We start from the raw sequence: 23,724 nt of genomic DNA, 5'->3' as shown, positions 1-23,724 counted from the left end.
GACTGGTGAGAATTGTAGCCCAAAGCATCAGACGGGGACTATGTTGGGGAAGGCCATTAGCCACGATGGCTATGCTCTGCCTCTATGGTCATAGGCAAAAATGCTTCTCAGTGCCAGTTCCTGGAAACCACAGGAGGGGAATGCGTACTTCTGCTGGGGTCCTGCTTGCAATTTCCCCACAGGCATCTGGTCTGGACTAAAGGAGTCATTGGCCTAATCCAGCAGGCATTTCTTATGTTCTTAAGGATGAAGTAGAATACATATATGTCACTGAAGATGATACCCAACTCCAATTAATAATAATAATAATAATAATAATAATAATAATAATAATAATACCCTGCTCATATGGCTGGGTTTCCCCAGCCACTCTGGGCAGCTTTCAGCAGAATATAAAAACATATTTACATGAAAATGCTGCACACTTCACTCATAGCCCTGGCCCTTTTAACAAACTTGAGTACAGATAAGTTTCTGGAATTTGCAGGCTGTGTGCACGTACGCACAATTCGCAGTTGAAAACACACCTGGCCACCAGTAAAAACAATACTGCTAACAGATAAGCCTTAACATGGCATGATAATTCAACAAGCTTCTGTTGTTCTAGATCTTGGAGCATGCTGCTGACTCAGAGTACTGCATAAAGACAGACGGTTTTAATTGCATTGGCTTCAACAGCTTAGCTGAAGATAGCTAACTCTGTAGGATTGTGGCATTAATCAAACAGGTACTATATATAGATGGCAAACATGAATACACATACAAATTTATTCTGATTAGTTTAGAAGGCTGAAGGACGGCCTGTGTGTGTGTGTGTGTGTGTGTGTGTGAGAGAGAGAGAGAGAGAGAGAGAGAGAGAGAGAGAGCGAGCTTTCTTTCAAACTGCAGTTTGTATCTCTGGTGGACTGCACTCTGCAGCCTTCTTGGAAAAAACCCTCACAGCAGCCTCGGCTTCACTTTCCTGTAAGTGCAGGTGGGGAGGTTGCCTACCAAGTACCTGACAGCTGTCTGTTATCTGTTAAAGTGAAGTTGTTTCTGCTTTAACAGAAATCAGTGTGGAAAGACCTTTTCTGGGGATAAAAGGAAGAACTTCCTATACAAATTCACCAGTGCACTGACCTGAGGCACTCAGTAGCCAGTCTTCCTGTTCCCAACACTTCAGTTATAGTCTAGGTCTAGGAGAAGATATCATGAAGTCACTCCTCATGTAGGGCTTTTTTCAGATCAAGACATGTGAACAAGAGGCTCCAGAATGCCGGAGAAACGTTTAATAGAAGTTGTAAAAACATGAACTATCACATTCACATCACAAATGACAAGGAAAGGCTGGCATTTTTTTATGTTTGTAAAATTTAGATGGTCAATCAGCTGTGTACATTTTAAAACCTGATATTATATATAAAATACTTATTGTGAATGGGTGCTGACATTGTTTCTTTCTTTCCTCTCTCCCTTTTATCCCACTTGCAACAAAAAGTATAACAAATACATGAACCCCCCACTGAAAGTATAAAGACATTCTGAAGCCTCTTGTGAATGAGGCAGGAAAAAACAGGTGCCTCTTTCTTGGGGGAAGAAACATTTACATAAATTGAAGGAAATTAATGGAAACTATGCATTTCTTCATGAGTCATTTGCATGACTTTCTCCTCCGCTGCTCATGATTCCTCTTTGCGGTGTCCAAAGCTGATCTCAGTCTTCCAAGAGAGACCTTTCTAAACATTACATTATTTTAAAATCTCTCTCTCTCCCCCCCCCCAATCTTTGTGTCAGAAGCCTACTGATTTTAAAATTAAAGAAATACAGAGAAGAGCCTGCTGTATCAGGCCTGTGGTCCATCTGTTCTCATAATGTTCAACCAGAAGCCTATGGGAAGCCCACAAGCAAGACCTGAGTACAATAGCATTCTCCCCTTCTGTGGTGTCCAGCAACTGGTATTCAGAACCATACTGCCTCCTACTGTGGCAGTCAAACATATCCATCAGGCTTAGTAGCCACTAGTAGCCTTATCATCCATTAATTTGCCTAATCCTTTTTTTTTTACAGCCATCCCTGCCATGGTGGGAGCAAATTATATAGTTTAGCTATGCAAAGTCTGAAAAATGATAATTATTTAATAATAGTAAATCTCTTGTCTCTCCCGAATCTTCCAACATTCAGCTTCATTGGATGACTCTTAGTTCTAGTGTTCTGAGAGAGGGAGAAAACCTTTTCTGTATCCACTTTCTTCATACAATGCACAACATTGTAAGCTTCTACCTTGTCCCCTTAACTTGCCTTTTCTCTAAACTAAAAATCACCAAACGCTGTAACCTTCTCTCCATTTTGAAGCTTGAAACGTGCTGGAGGCTGACTTTTTGCTATGCATATAAGATTTCAGCTATTTCCTAGCCACAAAACTATGGGTTGTATTAAAGGCTGCACCAGCCCTCTGGCACAGATTTTAAGGATGTGCAGGGGGGAGAAGTGGAAGGGAAAGTCCCACTGCACGAGCAACAGTGTTTGAGACAACCTTATGATCCCCAGTCAAGGGCAGAGTTAAGGGTAGACCATAAATACCTTGGCTTATGGTACTTGCATGCTTTCGAAAGGAACACTATAATTGCCCTAAAATGGAATAATAATTATATTTTCCTGTTTATGCAGCTAAAATGATGTCATTTGGGGGGAAATGCATTATTATTTATTATTGTGTTATGCTATTATTTTATTATGATGGATAGTCACCAAAAAATACAATTCAACTCCTCCAAAAGGTCTAGGTTTATTTAATGATGAAAACTGTAATTATTTTCTTGGTTCATTCCCCACAACATTAGAATCTGCTAAAAGCTTTCTATGTACATTCATAATTATCAATAATAACAGCCACTAATGCATTCCTGCAATTTACAGACCATGACTTTTAGCAATAGAAAATGTCCAATCTGTTGTACAAAAGGATACAGCATTTTAATAAGGGCCCATCCGTAAAATGCCTAGTAATGACTGGATCACAAGCTTTCCCAAAAGAAAAAGGACAACCACTTGATGTCTTCATCTTGTCCTTTTGACTCCATCCGTAAAACCACAAACAAAACAAACCCCATGTTTTATTCAGTATTTTATTACATAGATTGGTATGTGTCTAAGACTAGATCTGCACGATACAACTGTGTATCCACCGCTGAAAGGAGTAGCATCACATCTCCTCATCCTCTCTGTGGATTCAATGCCACATAAATTGTGATGTGACATCATAAAGTTGCAAGCTCTGGCAACAGCCAATGAAGTGCAAGTGGAGAAAGGTGGGGACCCCACAACATGCTGACTTTATTTCACACAACCTTCCTGATAAAATACTGCCAGAAGCAGAGCTTTTTTAGCCGGAACTCAGTTCTGGCACCAATCAGGTGGGTGCCATTTCCATTCTAAGAGAAGGAAGGAAGTTTTATAGTGAGTCCCAGCGCCTTTTTTCTAGAAAAATATCTCTGGCCAGAAATGTGGGGAAGTGGGAGCATAGGCTGCTGCTTTTGGCAATGGTCTCACCTTGGCCACAGCACATCTTTCCAGCCTAAGAAGCATTACTTACTCTGGGGGATCTCTGAAATTCTAAGGCCAAGCAAGTAGACATAACAATTGTTATTTTTTGTGGATTCTCTACTAGTGATAGAAAATAATTTGGAATGCCATTCTGTTATGTTTTGGGAGGGCGGGGGCGGGGGGGGGTAAGATTATTTGCTGCAGTGACCATTCCTTTTTTGCTTATCATTATTTCACTATATTTTTTAATGTGCCACTACTGAGGGTGGCAATGAAGCTCATCTTTAAGCCATCAGAAGCAACTTCTCTCCCAACATTCCCTGGGAATCAATGTTATGCTACACAACATACCTCACAGTATTTTGGAAAAGGGTGTGAGTGGAGTTATAGGGTGAAAAAACAAGTGTAGCAGTGAGGAAGAGGTTGACATGAAGTGCAAAGGCCAGACTTCTGCAGTTTCCACTCATCCCTGATCTTTTCTAGTGGGGCAGCTCTCTTGCAGCTAACAGGTAGCACTGGTTTTGCTGCAGCAGCCTAATTTAACAGATGAAACCTTTAGGCCTTTGGAGAAGAAGCTCTTGGTAGGCATTACTGGGAAGGGAGGTGACAACTTCCCTTCAGATTTTGCGGTTCTGAATTACCATGGTGTTTTTACTACCTATTGTTTGGTGACTATATTAGGGCTTAAGTGGATTAGCAAGTGGGCCATTTATATAATTGTTTTCAGATGTTATGTTAATGAGGTCACAAATAACTCGGGAGAGAGGCCAAGAAGCTGTGAACCTTGCTGAGGCAGACAGGAGAGGACCCTGGGAAGATTGCTCTTATGAAAAGTGGGCATGGCATAAAGCTGGTCTTTCAGAAGCAACAGGGTTCATGAGGGTTGTGATACTTATTCATTGAGTATAGCTGAAGACAAAGGAGGTTGTGAAAAGAATTTGGGGAAGAGGAGTCAGCCCAGGTTGATCCCTTTTCCAGGGCAAAAGCAGAACAGGGAGAGTGAGAAGACCATTTAAAAAAGACACAGGAGAATCTTAGTAGTAAGAAGAGAGGCAGAACTCTCACAGATCTGTTGAAGGATGAGGCTGCTAATTTTGGTTGTGAAATGTACTATACGTGACTCAGTCACTCTCCACGGGAATGGAAGAGCAAGTGATTTGTGGGTGTTAACTGAAGGGTCCGCTGAGTTTTGCCAAGGGGTAGCTTAGTTGATTATACATCCCAGCTCACCTCATATCAAGTATCTTATTTCCTTCTGCACTGGTTTTATTAACATGCCTTGTTCCCTGTTTCATTAGCCTATTTAATCCTAATGTTAGTAACTGGCTCTATTTCTTGCCCCTTCAAATAAAATACACTCAGTAATTCTTCACTTAACTTTAATCTCTATTCTCATCCCCCATCAACTGGTGCTCTGGCTATTGGCACACAGGGTGTGGGATCAATGCTGCAGTAAAGATGGCAGCTTCAGCAGTCAGTGTGATAATGCTCCACAGGGAATGAGTAAAGGGAAGGGAGGAACCTCTTAGGTTATCTAAGCTATTTTCAATTTCTTGGATACTGAGCTGCAGCAGGGGCAAATATAACATCGCGGTGTGTTATTTCTGGCACCTAACTAGATATTCTGTATTTGCATTAGCTAAAGGGAAATAAAGCCACTTCTCTTCTGTCACTCCAAGTCCTCTTAGTTGCACACCTGCCACAACCCAGCATTCTTGTGAACATCAAATGATAACAGCCTCCTAGAATCTATACACTTGCCATTTCATCAAACTTACCATGGAAGGAGAAGAATGACAGGAGATGCGATGAGAAACCTAAAGCTACTTCCTACAGAGTCTAAAGCAAATGTATCTCAGGATTTGTTTGCTTTCCAAGTATACTAGGTTCAATTCCTCCCACCCCCCAAAAAAAGATTCACAGCTTGCAGAGCTTCCTGTAACACAATGACATTTCTTCAAAGACCTACTTGGATCAAAGAAAACTGGAACTATGCCCGCTTCATGGAAGCACATTTGTTACAATTTGCCATTTTTTAACAACAATGTGTGTTGTAATCTTTTTGCATTTCTAAGAACATTTAAAGATTAACTTTCAATGTTCTAGATGCCAGTCTCAGCACTAGGCATTCAATATTTGTATATAAAAAGTGCTCTGAAAAAGGTAATGCCATTGTTACCACCACTCTCTGTATACCAATAACTGCTCGCGCGAGTGTTCTATTCACACAAGCAATATATTATGTTGGAGGATGTGATTTACAGAGGATTGTTTCTTCCCTTGCACTAAGCCAGACCATTGGTCCCTCTAGCTCAATATTATCTATACTGATTGGAGGTGCTGTCAGAAGTCTTTCCCATCTCTACCTGGAAATGTTGGATATTAAACCTTGAACCTTTTGCAGGCAGGGATGTACTCTTGTTTCCATCTGTAATGGCCGTAATAGTCCTGTTTTTCTATTTCCCCCCTATTTGTTTTATGCTGCTCCCTGTCCTGACATCTGGATGCTCAATATTAGGTAGACAGGTAGAAATACAGGAACAAATTTCGGCACCAAAATTCAGCAGCAGAAACAAAGCATAAAGGTTACCTGCCGCAAGTCCAGCGTGATGGTCACATAGTGATATTCCATCCCATTCTGAATGCTGGGACTTTGCCACCAAGTATTCTTGCCATCAATTGCATTTGTTATGGGGTGTCGCTCTGTTGGAACATTAGTAAAATGCAAAAATAATAATGAAGCTAATTAGCAGTGAATGTGACTTGGCTTCCATCTCACTCACAAATTTCATTTCAACCGACTCAGCAAATTCATTCTTTTTCATGCAGTATTTAACAACAACAACAACAACAACAACAACAACAACAACAACAACAACAATAATTAGTAGTGTGTGAGAGGCACATATAATATCCTGGATAAAATTATTTCCCAATGCTTGCAATAGCATACCACAAGCTTTAGAAATGCACCACAAAGCTTTGGGATGAAACAGATTTCCAAGACATAATCAGGAAGAGATTAAAGATGCAGCTAAAACAGAGAGAGAGAGATGATCTTTCCACGATTCCCCATACTTCTTACTCCTAAGGCCTCTTAAAACACAATGCTCTGTTGTAATGCTTAGGCTATAGGCTGTTGTTTCTGGAAAAAAGTTCTCATTAATTTCAATCAGATTTTTAAATACATTTCCTATGCACAACCCATTGAAATGAATGACAAATGCTCAGCAGCAGTGCCCAGTGAATTACACCCAATGAGGCTGTCAGCTGTCGTGAGAAGAAGTGGTAGTTGTGAACTGTGGACATGTCATACTGACAAATGGATAATTTTTCAAGCAGTATGACTAGTTTTGCTAGTTAAGCTTAGTGGTATCAGGGTCCAGATCCAGTGCTTTAAGTTGTGCTGCTGCCTTTCCTAATTCCAGTTGCCTAATTCCTGTAAATCAGTATCTAGAAAGTAAGCTCCATTTAATTCAGTAGGACTTACTTCTGAGTAGACATGGTTATGATTGCCCTGTCAGTCTCTTGCAGACATCTTGGTCAGGACAACGTTGAAACTACATCCACAGTTCATAACTAGTGGCTACAGGTATCTAGCTAGGATATCAAAGTGCACAGGGTCCAGTTGCACATGCATGCCCTAATCCAGTTGATGGGCCTTTCCTTGTACACACTGATTTTTCTTTTTGGATAACAGCAACAGATAAAAGCAATGATTTGGATCTAACATGTAAAAAACCACATTTTTAAAATTTTTGAGCCAGGGTGCTAATTTTTATAAGCTTATGCTTTGATTCAAATCAGCAGTTCACTGAAGGAAAGGACTCCTGTCTCATAAGTGAAAAAGCAGAATGTCTAAAGCACAATTAAAGCAGTTGTGGGAGGAATAGGAGGTGTCAGTCTAAAAACTGCAAATGTCATAAACTGTATGCAAATATCAAATGATTCAATAGCTCTAGAAGCATTAACAGTAGTGTGTTATAAAATTAGGGAGAGAATTGAGTTATTGGATTCATATCAACAACATTTTTAAAATAAAATACCAAGAGCAGGGGGAAAGGCATTACTTTGCTCTCAATACTGTTTTTTTGTTTTTTTTACTATGTCTGATCTTCTTTTTTTGGCGATCAGCTAAAAAAAAAATCTTAGTGGGGAAGAAATCAACTGTAAATCAAACCCGGGTCTCTGAGGTGATAGTGATAGAAGTTGTCTAATTGGAAATTTTGCTATCAGCCTCCTCAAGTCAAATTGATATAAGGGTTAGTCATGAAAAGGAGGAATGAGAGATGAATATACAATTAACTGTAATCCCATTACGGAAGTTTAATCTTAATTAATTTGAAACCACTGATTAATTGCTGGAATGTATTCCCAATTTTAAAAGGGGAGAGACAAAATATACTATACACCATCAGGAAAAATGGGATAGAACTGCAGGCTTAAGGACCAACCTCAATGATGAATGACAGGGGAGTTAGCTCACACAGGCAACCCATCAAAGTGTGGTCTTTAATTTGTGCTCACACATGATTAACTGGGGAGTGTGTGTTCATTTCCTTCTACAGTAATTAAGGGGAGGTACACCAGATTCACAAATTCCAAGGGGACCATTTAAAGTCTGGTTACATTACATGGCATTCTTATTAAAGGACCATCTCTGGGTAAATAAAACAGTTCATTGTGGCAAATGAACATTTTGCAAACCTTAAAATGTGATGAGATTGTAATGAAAGGCCGTGTATTTTAAAGGCTGGCTGCACTGCAGACTAACAACAGAGACTGGATTGCAGAAGTACACAGTTCTTAACAGAGGCTTAAAAGACCATAGCGCTGGTAAATAGACATTAGAATTAAAAGGGCCCTCTTAGTAGAGACACTAATAGCCACACAGATAAGCAAGTGATGAAGCCATTTTTCTCTCTGGGGTTTTCTCCCATGAGGACAAAATGACATGGCACAAGTCTATGACTGATGTATTACAAATGATGTCATTGCATGTCCTATCATGTGAGGATAGCCCTGAAAATAACCAGGGAAATGTCTGGAATGCTTTCTGTATATGCAGGAAAAAAGAAGTAGACTTGCTCTGACCTAGTCCCAAAGTTTCTCAAATGCTGGAGATATTTCCATTGATGGATTTTCTTCCCATGTCCAAAACCCGACCCAGTGTGCATGAATCAGCACATTCAATAACCAGGGCTATGAAGGTGCTTTATTTTAACCAAGCATATCATATTAATAGTGATGCTAGACAGGATGGCTAGATGGACACACATCATGAAAGAAAAATTGAACACGTACGATTTGGAATCTTACTGCGCAGGTCACAGAGCCGACACTGAGGGTTTCTTGCAGGTTGGCCAGGCACGTGTTCAACCAACTTGCAGTACATTTCAGGCCCTGTTTCCCCGCAGGTAGCATTTGTGGTGATGAGAGCATTGGAAGCCAAGTTCAGAACTGCTGGAAACAAACCTGAAAGAAGAAGAAAAAATTGTCATGGCACAGTAATAAAACAGAATCTCATTCACATTGGTGCAGGAATTAAGATGCATGTAGAAGAAGAAGAAAAAGAATTTGGTAACATAGACTGTAGATCCTAAACTGCTGTAGTGAATTCTAACCCTAAGATCATGCTTTTTATTGTATTTATTTCATTTACAGTGGTACCTCAGGTTACATACACTTCAGGTTACAGACTCCGCTAACCCAGAAATATTACCTCGAGTTAAGAACTTTGCTTCAGGATGAGAACAGAACTCATGCTCCTGCAGTGCGGCAGCAGCAGGAGGTCCCATTAGCTAAAGTGGTGCTTCATGTTAAGAACAGTTTCAGGTTAAGAACGGACCTCTGGAATGAATTAAGTACTTAACTCAAGGTACCACTGTATATTTCACCTTTCTCCCATCATGGAACTTACATCAGTTTGCAGAAGGTTCCCAGGGTATCTCACCCAAACCTGCTGAGCTTCAGCAACGTGACACAGGCCATGCTACACCATGCTTAGAATTGAAAATTAGTAGCGCAGTCAAGCAGTTTCATCAATGCTGATCCATAGTTGCTAAAGAAAAGGTTATTTTCTTCCCCATCTTCTGTGTCCCCAATTTTTTTTGTATTGATCAGTTCAATATAACCACATATATTTTTACTAATTAACAGAGGGTTGTTGTTTTTTAATGTAATGCAACAAAACCCAACAGGAGCTTCAGCCTATTGAGTGTCCACATTGTGAGAGATATCACATCTCCAATTAAAAGTAGAACCATTGTGTGTGTTGTGTAGCAGGGAGCAGGAGGAGGAAATCCCAAAATATTAAGTAATAAGTTGGATCAAATATTAAGATTTCCCACAAAGGAAGATCATGTGGGCTGAGGATATGAAAAGCTTAAGACATCAACACTGTGGGTTTGTGTCTGAGAGCTATGCTAGATCTAATGTTCGCCACCCCCATGTTTGGCTGTATTCCCTGAATCTAGCTCCAGACTTTAATGAGCACAAAACCTAATCTCAACTAAAATTGCCAAGGATGGGCTTGAATGTGTAACAGATTTTCAAAGCTTTTCTCCTCTTTCCCCTTGCTAAATTAATGCATTTTGATCTCCCATCTCAGTTCTCTTGTCTGTCCCTGCAATTAACCTGTGTGCCATTTAATTACTGACCTTTTCGGTCATGGTACAGTTATCCTCTGACATTCTAAGTTAGTGACTCCAATGCTCCTTTTAAAAGCCATGTTCAACATATTGCCTAAGCAAGGCACCCAATTAGCTGCTAACTTGTCCAATTTGTACAACCAGTCAATCAATAGTCAGGCCTTTATTGAATTTGCAGCTCGCCAGGGTTTTTGCAGATTACACACCTCTGCTTTAGTGTGTTTTAAAGTATATATATAATTTGTAGCTCCCTCCCCACCAAAAAACCCCCCTCCACTGAGATATATTTATGACTCTACGCAGGGGAGTTACAGAGTCAAGACTGAGTACTGAAAGAGCAAATGAGTAGTCAGAAGCTATAGCACCTCCAGGTTTACTTAAAACCTCAGGCTCTGCAGCATGAATAATATAAAAGCCAACAATCTAGGCATAACAGGAAGACCAGCAGCCTGCTTTAAAGTGCACCACAGATAGTTTCAGCTAATGGGAACATCACATAAGCTCATAATATAGTGAGGCAGGCAAGAATTTACAGTATGGGATGTTGGAAAAATATATTGAAAGAATATAAAAGGAGGTGGTGAAAAAATGTCAGGGAGGAAACAGATGCACACAGACACACAGCTATGCGTACTTTATGTCTCTTTCTCTTAATCCTCTCTCACACACTCTCCCAAAACCCACATGAAATGCATTATTTTATTTTCCCCATGAGGACACCCTAGCCTTTTAGGGACAAACTAGATATTATATGCAGATGCATCTAATGGTGCCCTGATGGCTTTTGGTATAATCTGGAGGAGGGGAGAGGTGCTGTGAATCTGGAATCAAGAATGGAAGAGCAACTCATGGAGAGTGCATCACACTTTCCCAGTCAGCTGTTTAAAACCAACCACCTCCCTAAATGACCATTGCCTCTGGCAAATATTTCAGCCATTCAAGGGTCTAGGATGCTGCCCAGCATGGTTGGCCTATCAAGGAGTGGAGTAGGTGGTACTGGCACCACTAGAATGTCTTGTCACTGCCAGATGACTCTCTTCCAACAGAGGCGCCAGCTTGTAAGGGTGATGGGGCGTCAACATCACACACATGACATCAGGATGTCATCATTATTGTTGAGAAAGCTGTGGTATTGCCTGGCACCTTCATTATACACCTTTAGCCACCAAGCAAAAACGTTCCTCTTTAACCGGGCCTTTGGTTGATTAACATCCTATGCCCTTTAAAAATGTGTGTATGGGGGGTGTGTCATTGGGTTGTTATTTTTATTTTGATTATGTACTTTGTGATTTTATATTCTGATTTTATCCTGTGAACCACCCTGAGACTTGCAGGTATAGGGCAGTATATACATTATAATAATGTGTGTGTGTGTGTGTGTGTGTGTGTGTGTGTGTGTGTGTGTGTGTGTGTTGTGTTGCAGGAGAACAGTATCATCATGGCCATGCTCTGAGATTGGCCAATGTGTGTTGGAGCCTTCTGTTCATGGGGTGGCTTGAAGGTATGATTTCCACCTTGAGCTGGGACTGCTGGCCAGTGGCAGTTCTGTCAAGGATTCTGGGACTGCAACAGCCATATTTGCAATGGGTTTTTTCTTGCAATGGGTTTCTACCTCCTGCCTTGCACTGGGCACATATAAAATGCAGTGGCCATTTTGTGGGCATAGCACAGCAACGTATCTCCAAACTGCAGTATAGGATTGCTCTATTCATGTCCCAGCACACTTGTGTCTAATTCACTGCTGAGCATGCTGTAACTTCCATGAGACATTTCCACTGCTGCTGCCAGGAAAATATGAAGGGAACGGGGCCAAGGCTTGAGGGGATGCATTCATATTCATCTCCATTTCATGATATTATAGATATGAGGACCTAGGAAATAAAACCTGGAAGATGGGGGGGGGCATTTTCTCCTAGGTCTTTTTTTTGGGGGGGGAGTACACACACACACACACACACACACACACACACACACCAACTCTTGAAGAAATCAGAAAAATTGGTTCTTCCATTTTCCTGTCTCTGCCCCTACCCCCACCCCCACCCTGGCATTCACATCTTTAGATGGGGTTCAAATTTCAGAATGGCAGGGCCTGGGGGGACTGGACTATAGTTGATAATTTGCAAAACAGATTGCAGTTCTGATCCTAATTCTGAATTGGATAGAGAATTTTGCCTATCACCAATAAGAAATCTCTCAAATTCATTTGAAAGCATCTTTTTATTTAACATCTTTATGTTAATTGCTATTTACCAACTGCTATTGTAAACGGACAGGGAACTTTAAACCATAGACATGTTTAAATTGAGGGTATTAATAAGCTTTAAGGAGTTACACTTCTATTCTCATTTATTCTTTCATTATTTCATGTTGGATTTAATGGTGACTCAGGAGAATGTCAACTTTACATAAGAACCCATTTCTTAATTTCATTTTGATTAGTAGCTTTGTGCTTTGCAAACTTCTAAAGGACCATATACTGGCTTGTGTTATGGCTTGAAGCATGTTGAGATAGCAGGCTTGCCAGGGAGTGAGCAACAATAAAACCTAAAATGGGGAAACAATTGGTTGCCATTCAAAATGCCCCCCACAAAGAATATTATTTTCCTTTCAGACATGGGGAAATACCACCTCTGAACAAATGTACCTATACTACTTCTGCTCTGGAGGAAGCATTTATCAGCTCTTTCTTAATAGAAACGCTAGACTCAGGGAGTTAAAATGAAATTAAGATGCTCCCTGAATAGTTGGTTTCGTTAATTCCAGTAATTTTAAAGAAAGTATTGAATACATGCACCATTTACACAGAAGCGCGCACACACATGTGACTGTTTTTGTAACAGTTCATCAAAATCGTCTGGAAGAAAATACCACTCCCAACTGTGCCAACATGTCATTAACTGAGAACAAAATTTGACCTCATAATGCAACACATTATCAGCATGAACACAAGCAACGGTTCTTAGATGTTTTATTAAAGAGACATTGTCAATGTCCCAGTGTTTCGGAGAGAAGGAACCTTGTCATATCCAACCCCCTGCTGGCATACATGAGCAGAGATGGCAGGCAGAGCACAAAAGCAGCAGAAGGTGAATGAGCTCTCCTACCATGAACTCAAACACTGCAGTTGCTGCTGATGGATTGCCAAGCCTTGGAGCTGGCATTTTAATACATTTGCTACACAGCTGATAAGGATAAAAGCCCTTTGTTGGTAAGGGGTGGGTGTTCTTTGGTTCTTTGTATGTGTGCTTTGTTGTTGTTAAATGTTTTCAAGTTGGAACTGCAGCCTTTCCTGAACAGGTCACATCTGTATGTTCACAGTCACTTGTGATATAGTGCTGGGCACTCAGTGCTAATCAGAATATTTCATTTGCCTGTGTGTAATTTCGGAACATCACGTCCAAATAGCATCTCTGAAATACAGGAGTGAAACGAACACATTTCTCCAAATACCTATAAGCCTGTGATATCCTCTAGATTGAATTATGGCTGCAAAATAAATGAATAAATGCTAAGGCACAATGAAAACACCATCCACCAGGAATTTACAGTCCACAATTTATTTATCATCTGAGTCGGCAAAATGTAAATATGCTTTTAAGGAAGACACAAGAAGTAAATAAGCTTGATTGTTGGTCGCTTGTTTTCCCGCCCGACGAAAAACACATTAGTCTGTTTCCACCAACAACTTGTTAGTGTTTAAAACCTGTCTGCTTGACCAATAAACAAAACTGAACCAGCAGCTCAACAAAAGGCATCCCAGAAACAATTTGTTTTGGAACCATTCCACTCTGGCAATACTATGCGTAGTACTGATTAAAACGTTGCTTTATTCCTAAACAAAATCCACCTGGATGTGGTTAAGAATAAATTAGACAACCAGAATATTGCAAAGGGAGAGTGGGAAGTATGTCAGCAATGGAAAGATTATTGTGCTGTTGTATCAAACAGGGAATTTTATTCACTACCCAAAAGTTTGCATGTGTCAGAGAAGCTGGCTGCTAACTATTGTTACACTATGTTGCCAATTTGGGTAGGATACAGTAGGAAAGATTGGCTGCCCTCTATTTCTGGATGCTTCTGGCAATGGAAAAATTTACATTCCTCATATGTAGTCCTATTCCACCTTGCCTCATACTTAGAGGGATAGAATAACTGGAAGATACTCTAAATAAGATGGTGCCAGGTAAAAAAACAACCTCACTTTGTCTCTCTTCTCTTTCCCTCACATTCTTTTTTACTTTGTACCAGCCTTATGCCTGCTTTGATATTCAGATTGAATTGCATTTGTAGTCATTGCAACCACAGCTATGCTAAGATAGCATATTAAATTTAGCATGTAACAAATAGTATGGTAAGATGGATTTGTGAAAGCCTACACACATACAATTTTACTTTTATTTATTTGGCTTTCTAAGAAGCTAGAATGGCCTTCTTTTCCTACATCTCTACCACCTCTCCAGTAGGTCATGGTGAACTGCAAGTGTATCAATGAGCCCTCCTGCCCAGTTAAGACTTCTAAAAATAATATAAAATATTATATAGGCATTTTTGAAATAAAGCTTGGTTCCCCATTTAAAAATACACACACCTAAAAACATACATACAAATAAAAAATAAAGCAAATTACCAATGGATATTTGTTTTTAAGTTTAAATTCTACATAACACTAGCAATTCCTCTTTTATTTACCGTACATATTTGGTGTTAGCAAGGCAATCCAAATACCCTTTGTGCCAGGCTAGAGTGGGGGGGGGGGTTAAATGGGCAAAGGTGTCCCTCTGCCTAGCCCCATGGGCCTCCATCAGCCTCTGCTGGCCATTGTCTGTGCAGTGACATCAGTTGGAAGGCAGGTGGGGGAAAGTGATGTTGGCTGGACCCCTGCTGGAAATGAGTAGATGAGTGGACCTAAGATGGCCTAGAATCCATTGTATCCCAAGCCAGTGCCACTGCTATCAGGTGATATGGGGCCTAATTGTTATACCAATTGTTTCCTGAAGGCATACAAGATTAAAGGTGCTTAAAGCAGGCCAGGGTAATTTTTGACCCACTAAACTGAACACAGACCACCAGTCACATATTTTAGCCTACCCAGCACTTAACACCTCAGCCCTTTTGCATATCGAAGCTGGCAGCAAAACAGTAGGATCCTGCATCATCTATGGCTGGTGGCCTTGGTGGGTCACAATTTCAGCAGGCCAAAGCTAAAGCATAGAAAACCCAACCCTATGCACCATACAAATATTCCTAGTTTTTAAAACTGCAAATCTAAAATGCATTTTGTAAAAGATTATGGAAATGCGTTCAACTTCTCTCCACCACTGTTTCGTGACTAATATTGCTACACTTTTCCCTAATGCAGTACTATTTGGTCCAACTACTTTCTCTGCAAACACCACTTGCTGCTTCAAAGAAGGAAAGGAAAACACTCTGCCTAAATTTCAGCTTAACTTTGCCAAAGCCACCTTCCAGGTCTGCAGGGGAAAGCTTGAAATGCCACTAAATTTGTATCGAATACTCAAAGGCAGCTTAAAAAAACAACAACTGTCTCTTTCAGATGTTCTAAGAAGCATCCTCAGGAAAAAAAAGCAGCCGCAGAAAACAAAAGAGAAAGAAAGTTCCCTGTTGTAGTACTCAACTATGCTGGTGTGTGGGAACACAGTGAGTAGGCACAGAAAAACTCTGGGGCAAAGCAAAACAAAACATTGCAGCAAAGGATAATTTCCAGCTGTGCACCACGGGGAGCAACTTAATGCACTCAATCCACAATGTAAAAGAACACTTTTATACAACTGGAAAATAAGTTCCATTTTAAGAAATCACTGTCCAGGCACAGCAGTGCTTGCAGACTGGAAAATATGATGTTAAAAACTATTTGTCCAGAGGCAAACAAAATCCAATACCACCGCCTTTCAGTTCATGTTTACTGCTCTGATCAACTGCTCCTACAGCGTTAAACAGCTCTGTTATCTTTTCTTGTTTAAAAGAGAACTAATGCATTTTTGTGGTGTTGCCACTTCTTTCAGGGGATACTCTTTTCATTTTATTCTTTTCTGCTTTAATCCCAAGAACTTTTCTCTCTTTTAGACTAGCAACTTTTCCCCAAGTTACATTCTCCACTCTGTCAAAAACATACCCTGATAATGTATGGTTTCCTCCCTGAAAATCCATGTAAGTTAATCATAGGCATTATGATATGTGTACAAACAAAATAGATCTCTGTTGCTTTCCAGTTAAATATGAGGTCAATGCATCTAACTGCTAACTAGAAGGTTGGTGGTTCGAGCCCAGCAAGGGATGGTTGTGGACAGGATTCCTGCTTTGCAGGAATGGATGACTGGAGGCCCCTCAGAGTATCTTCCAACTCTATGATCCTATTATCCTAGCACCTGCTTAGTATTTATAGGGCCTCTGTTTAATCTGGCTTTCAGGTCACTGATCTCAGAGGATGTCAGAGTCTGCTTTTGCCATTTTTTAATGATTCTCATTGACTAGTATGAGGGAAACAGGAGCAAGAAACCGTGAAAGTCGGAGACATACCTGCTCTCTGACTGGGCACTGAAAATCCCCAAAGTCTAGGCTCAGGTCACCATCAAGGGTCACCATAATAGGGTACCTTCTGAGACTCCCACTCCAGCAGGAGGGGGCAGTCTAACATAGACCCCCTGGGATCTCCTAACCATTGCTCACCTGCCCTCTTATCTTAGGCTAAAAAGTGCAGGATGGTCATGGTGAGAAGGAGCAGCAGCAGCTGCAGCTGCCATCAAATTGTTCACTGGCTCTTCATCTTCCAACAGGGCATGTGACAACAATGGCAAGCAAAAGGGGAAGGAGAAGCAGCTGGTAACCGTGGCTGGGAAGAGGAATGGTTCCTCTGAGTAGCAAGGGAGCTGGCACTGATGAAGCCATTGTGGTGTAGTGGTTAGAGTGTTAGACCAGGACCTGGGAGATGAGGGTTCAAATCCCCACTCATACATGAAACTCACTGAAGTCTCTCAGCCTAGCCAACCTCACAAGATTCTTATGAGGAGAAAGTGGGGAGTGAAGAGAACATGCCACTTTGAGTTCCTTAGAGGGAAAAGGAAAGCAAATACAGGTGAGATGGAGCACAAACCTATATATAACATTGGCGTATGTTGATTCCAGTGTGCTGGGCTCTGCCTCAATGTTTTCAATCACTCCCATTTATTTTCACAAACAAGCTGGAAGTTATATAAACACCATTCCTCCTTATATATGAAGAACGGGGGAGGAGCAACTGTGATTTGTTAGAGGCTGCTCAGCTAGTTCATTGCTAAACTAGGATTTGACAATTCCTTTGAAACCATAACATTTTACAAGAGTTTAATGCAATAACCCAATCCCAGCTTCCCTTCCAAAACTGTTTGTTTGCTTCCTCAATCCCAGTTCGTGCTGAGGATGAATGGAGAGCTCAGAGCAGATGGCTGTCAGAAAAGCAATGACTACATACCATGGCTGAGAATTAGTGCACAGAAAATTATGCATCTTGGTGAACAGTACAGAGATCCTGCCTATAAATGCCAACAGACATCTGGCTTGAAAACACTGTAAAGCCAGTTTAAATATTCTTCTACGCTTACTTTAATATTCATGAATATTAGATTATTACCATGTCGGCTAACACCTCTCTGATTGAAGTTTTACTTTCCTTCCTAGGATTTGAATTTCAAGCGTTTATTCTTTTGTCATTTAAAAATCATCCTAGAGTGAGCATAGGTTTGTAATATTTCATTAATTCAAGGAAGGAAAAGAAAGGAGGAAAGGCATAAAACATTTGTGGCGGTGGGAGTTGTTAGCTGGCTTCCAAAATTCTACGTTACTTACTGAAAAGGGTACATTTTCGTAGAATCATGCCATTTGGTTCTTGGGTAAGAAAAACAAAGGTTTCTAAAAAATAAGCAAGTATCAAGCCTTGGTTCAGCCAGTCAGCACGATTGCCCAGAGGACTATAGGAAGCTGCCAGTGGGCTTGCCGGTGTGTTTGTGTAGAAACACTAACTGTATGAACTGAGCTGGGTTGGGCGGGGGGAGAGTCAGACCTGATTAGCAATGGACAAAGTCTTCAGACTGCTGAAGGCAGTGAGAACTGAGTACCTGATTGTTTACAGTGGCCAGTGTGAGAAGAGCCCCATCTCTTCTCATTGGAAGGTTACCAATGTCCTTTGGGAATAGATCTAACCCTTGTTGCACAACCTGCCAGAGCACTGAATCTCTAATATATGATACAATAGGTGACAATTAAGGGTCCAGGAACTCTCCAGTTCATCAGAGAAGCCACAGTCAAATGGTTTGAATATTACCTTAGTACCAAGGGCTCAATTTACTTTTGCTGAGATGTTATGAAAAGCAGAAATATAAAACGTAAGCAGAAAGCAAGGTCTATAAATTAGACAGGTATAGCAAAGAAGAATGCTTTACTAACACAAGAAAAGGAAAGTAAGGATAGAAAAGAATGTGTAGGTGTGCATAAGAACTCCCAGTCTCTTATTCCTATGTATAGGCTAGTTGATTAGCATTATTTTTATACACCTCTACAGACATCTCTGTAAGACATCCAGCTTCCACTCAATCATATAACTCATTTATTTATGTAAAACATTGTTTCTCACCAGAGCAATACCTCTGATCAGCGCTGGCTCAGGACTTTTTGCCACTTCAGGCAAAACAGAAAATGCCACCCAACCATCGACGCCTCCTCCTCCTCCTCAGTCTCCCACACTGAAGGTGGTTGGAGAGTAAAAGGAGGCTGGAGAAGAGTGGGCAGTGGTGGGCACAGTGGTGGGCAGGAATGGAGGGTGTGGGCAATCATAAGGAGGAGGAGGCCAGGATCTGCTACCTGAAGCGACTGCCTCACTTTGCCTTATGGGCCAGCCAGCCCTGCCTCTGATCAATCTCCATAAATGAAATAAAAACATTGGATTCTAAACTTAAGCAGCTAAACAAATGTTCCCACATCTTACTCTTCCAGTATTGCCAAATGCAATTTCTTCCCCCCCTCTACATTCATTTCTCCTATTTTACACTTGTCTAAATCTTTCCCAAAGAGACAGAACTATGAGCTCTGTTAATGAAACATTTGAAAAAACCCAACACATATTACTTTAATTTCCCATGACAAAAGGGGAGGAAAAAACCCCTTTCTTTTTGAAAAAGAGAACTTTCCATTTATTCTAAAGATAACAGAAATACACATTTCAATTAATTCTCCACATTTAAAGAGTACCCCCAGGCTCTCTTATCTTACCATTCAACTCAAATTAAAACCCCAAACAACTGTTCCTTACATATTTCTGCTCACTGACTTGCATACATACAGTATGTTTAATATTTCAGGGGCATATTGGAAAGAGCTGTGATGTTTTTCCCTACTAGTATTCCCTCCTGTAAAATATTATAGTGGGTCACAGTCTGTCTAAATTATTGTTCAATTGTTCTAGCAATAGTACAGAGGTAAGCTCAGAACACCCTGTTGTCACTTCCTTACCTGCTGGTTGCATTCTACTGATTTCATAGTGTGATTTTACATACTCTCATGCCTGTAGATTGACCTGAAATGTGCAGAACAGTTCTGCTCTCTATCCCTATCCTAAGACAGGAGTAGGGAACTTCAGTCCCAGGGGCTGAATGCAGCCCTAGAGGCTTCTCTGTCTAGCTCTCAGGACTCATCCCAGGCTACACTCCTCATTGGCTAAGCTTCACACCCTCATTTTGTGTTGTACCTGGTTGGAATGTTACCTGGCTGAACTCTGATAAGGGATAAGAGAGGAAGTTTGTACAGGAATTTGCCTGCTGCAGCAAAGTAAAAATTGCATCCATTGCTCCGCCCCACACAGGCTGCCAAAAAGAAAACGCAGCACTTAGCTGTACATCATCCTAACAGAAAAATGCATGCTAACAATCCTCCTGGATGGAGGAGAAACAGTGACAGAATTTAGATTTCAGAAAATATTGGACTCCTGGGAAGGGGGTGGGAATGCTGAGACTACTAAGAAAGTCCCTCCAGGCACCCCCACTTGCATTAATGCAGAGTGACAGCTCAAGTCTCAGCATTAATCTGATTTTGTTTTCCCCTTTTTGTTGCATTTTCCAGTCAGCTTGCCTTTTGTGCTTCAGCATATACTGATCCGCTGTCACTTTGTGTGATTAAAAAGTTCCAACATCAGTGACACAGATGACCAAATGTCATTTCCCAAGTAATCAAGCCTACATTTCCTTGCTTCTCTTGAGACACATCTCTCTTGCAAATATATAAAGGTAGTTTGTGTTTTTCCAGAGCACTGGACTTAAAAGCTTGCCTTTAGAGGGGTCCAAAGGTCAGAAGGACCTATGCTCATGATGAGAACAGAAATCCATAAAGTGGGTTATCCTTTGAGAAGATTTATGAAGGACCAAGGATGGAACTGGTTGTAGAAGTTTCTCAGTTTTGCTCCATCTGGCTTGGGACCTTCCTTTCCCCCATAATAATCCAGATCAGCCTCCTGTACCCAGGAGGTATTGGACTATAACTCCCATGGGCCCCTTCATGGTGGCTGGGACTGATGGGAGTTGTAGTCTAAAATGGGTTAGGGAAACAAATAAAGATTATAGATTCTCTAGATCAATTATAGTGCCTGCCGAGTTTTGGCAATGAAACCCTTCGGTTGCCCTGATACATCCTGGGAGAAGGAGGGAAATTCTGTATGACCTTGCTAATTCTTCTGCATCTCTCAATAGTTTTCAGTACCATTGATCATCGTATACTTCTGCACCGGTAACTGGAGAGTGTTGTGGGGCACAGTCTAATCAATTCCAGAAGATGGCACTGGAGGGCTTTTGCTTCACCCCATGGCACTTTTGCAATGGGTTTCCAGAAAGCTCTATCTTGTACCTCTCCATTTTTCAACACCCACAGGAAGCCATTAAATGAGAACATGTGGCTCCAATTCTTCCTTCTCTTCTTTTACTAGCATTTGTCATCAATAACCCTCTTTTGGGAAGAAAATTGGGTAAAAGATGATTGCCTCGGTTTTCCTTTCTCTCTTACCCACAAACCTTGTGGCATGAACAAATGGCCAGGCTTGTTGAAAGGAGAACTCCCAAGTTGCAAATGCCCCAGTCGAAATGGATGGTGGATAAAACGTAACATAAGAGAACACACAAAACATTAGCTGTCTCACCTATCTCTAGTTCAGCTGCCCAACGCGGGTGGCTACATTTTCTCTCAGGAATGGTGATGCAGTGCCATTACCATTGGGACATTCCATTCAAAATGATGGGTGAACAATTCAGGGCTGCTCTGCCACTGCTTTCAGCAGCAGAAGTGCTTTTGCTTTTAGTTTGGGGGGGGGGGAGAGAGAGAGACTTGGCTGCTTTGTTGCAGTGGTAACTCCCACACTATCTAAATGGGAGGGTTTGCTCTTCTCACCTGCATCCTATTCCACAATGTTGTATATACTGGAACGGTACAGCTTGCTGTGGTAAAACACTATTATTATTCAGGCTATTAATGGTTGCAAACTATGTGATCATAATCTAGTGCTGACCGGTTATTTTACTGTATCTCATAAACTATGTAATTAATTTATCTAAATAAAAAAAGAGCAGGAAACAGCAGCTGCCTTGGAAGAATTTGTCTCTCGAAAGATGGAAATTACTATATTAAGTAATAAATAAATAATTTCTGTAGGATGGAAATTACTGTATTAAGTAATAAATAAATAGGTACCCAATGAGTAGGACTGGGGTCTTGCCTCCCCTCAAATCTTCTATATACAAACACAAACAGCCGATAAATGGCTTGAGGAACGGCCCACAGCTTAGCAGTTGAGGACATACTTTGCACAGATAAAGCCCCAAGTTCAAGCCATTGGGTTTCCAGTAGAATTTCAGGAGCAAAGCCTAGAGGGGACATTTCTGCCTGGAGGGGCACTGTCAGACTCAGGGGTTAGAACACAGCTAGATGGGACAATGGTCTAACCTAGTTTTATCTTCAGGTAGGTAGCTGTGTTGGTCTGACACAGTTGAAATAAATTAAAAAATTGTCCAGTAGCACCTTAGAGATCAACTAAGTTTGTTCTGGGTATAAGCTTTCATATGCATGCTTTATCTGTTCATTTTAGTTGTTTAGAACATTTGCTGACCACACAAGATACATATATATTCTGAGTAGCTCACACTGTACTATTAAAACATAAAAAACCCATTATTTCAAATGTTTAAAATATTTTATAAAATTACATTTTCTGCATAAAATCTAGCATAAGTTATATAACCTTTATTTGTTTTTAAATGTGCAACTTTGAAGCTTAAGTATACTAAATTAATTCATTAAAACAGCATTTAAAGCAGAAGCAGCAGCGGCTGTGCAGGTGGGGCTGCCTTAATCTCTTGACTTTGCAGCAGCACATTGCTGCCACTTACTGAGAGGGAGCAGCAAGGCAGGAAAGAGCTTGGCTTGCTCAGCCGTGGCCTCTTCCCAGAATCCCCTGAACTTAGTCTGCTCTAAGTATACAGTGGTACCTTGGGTTACAGATGCTTCAGGTTGCAGACTCCGCTAACCCAGAAATAGTACTTCGGGTTAAGAACTTTGCTTCAGGATGAGAACAGAAATCACGCGGTGGCAGCAGTGGGAGGTCCTATTAGCTAAAGTGGTACTTCAGGTTAAGAACGGACCTCCAGAATGAATTAAGTTCTTAACCAGAGGTACCACTGTATTAAACTTTTGGTAATATATATCTATATATCTGTCTATTCCTTGATCCATTTTCATTGGAAGTGTTAAATTCCTCAGTTGCTCTCTGCTCAAAAGATCAAGTTCCAGTACTCCTGACACACAGCTTAGTGAATGAACGCATGAAGCATTTCTAAATCTGCCAGAGTCCCATTACTTCAGTTCAATTCTATATTAACCAGTTTATTTTATGCACTTGACGCGGGTGGCTCTGTGGTCTAAACCACTGAGCCTCTTGGGCTTGCCGATCAAAAGGTCGGCAGTTCGAATCCCTGCGACGGGGTGAGCTCCTGTTGCTCGGTGCTAGCTCCTGCCAACCTAGCAGTTCGAAAGCACAACAAAAAAGTGCAAGTAGATAAATAGGTACTGCTCCAACAGGAAGGTAAACGGTGTTTCCATGTGCTGCTCTGGTTTCGGTGTTCTGCTGTGCCAAAAGCGGCTTAGTCATGACCTGGAAAAACTCTGCGGACAAACGCCGGCTCCCTCGGCCTGTAAAGCGAGATGAGCGCCGCAACCCCAGAGTCGTCTGCGACTGGACTTAACTGTCAGGGGTCCTTTACCTTTTTTATGAACTTATTTCATTTTACTAGTGTGCTCTCACTGAGGATTTCTGACAGACCTGAATGGCCTAAGTTTGTTGTATGACAGCAAGAATCATATTTCCCAGTGCAAACAAAAGTGCTTTATATCACAGGCTTTAACAATCATGGAATGTCTTGGAGCAATTGTATTAGGGTTGTTGTTTTTTTAAGAGAGAGAACTTGATTTATTATTTTACTTCTATCACCCTTTCTGGGAACACTTGATCACAGCAAGGATTCTG

At 41.0% G+C, this 23,724-nt stretch overlaps 1 protein-coding gene across 6 annotated transcripts in view; it reads right to left on the bottom strand.

The window, feature by feature from the left end:
- LAMA2 (laminin subunit alpha 2) overlaps nucleotides 1–23,724 on the bottom strand; it is a 367,591-nt gene that overhangs the window by 269,295 nt on the left and 74,572 nt on the right. For all 6 annotated transcript variants that reach the window (XM_053381873.1, XM_053381876.1, XM_053381874.1 and 3 more), the window contains exons 2-3: nucleotides 8,827–8,997; nucleotides 6,113–6,225 (exon numbers count right to left, since the gene is read on the bottom strand). In XM_053381873.1, the coding sequence (XP_053237848.1) occupies nucleotides 6,113–6,225; nucleotides 8,827–8,997 (284 nt within the window). The remainder of the gene's footprint in view (nucleotides 1–6,112; nucleotides 6,226–8,826; nucleotides 8,998–23,724) is intronic.

This window comes from Podarcis raffonei, chromosome 3, assembly GCF_027172205.1.
Source record: "Podarcis raffonei isolate rPodRaf1 chromosome 3, rPodRaf1.pri, whole genome shotgun sequence".
Taxonomy (NCBI): Eukaryota; Metazoa; Chordata; class Lepidosauria; order Squamata; family Lacertidae; genus Podarcis; species Podarcis raffonei.
The sequence above is the reverse complement of the archived record's forward strand: the minus strand, read 5'-3'. Positions and strand labels throughout refer to the sequence as shown.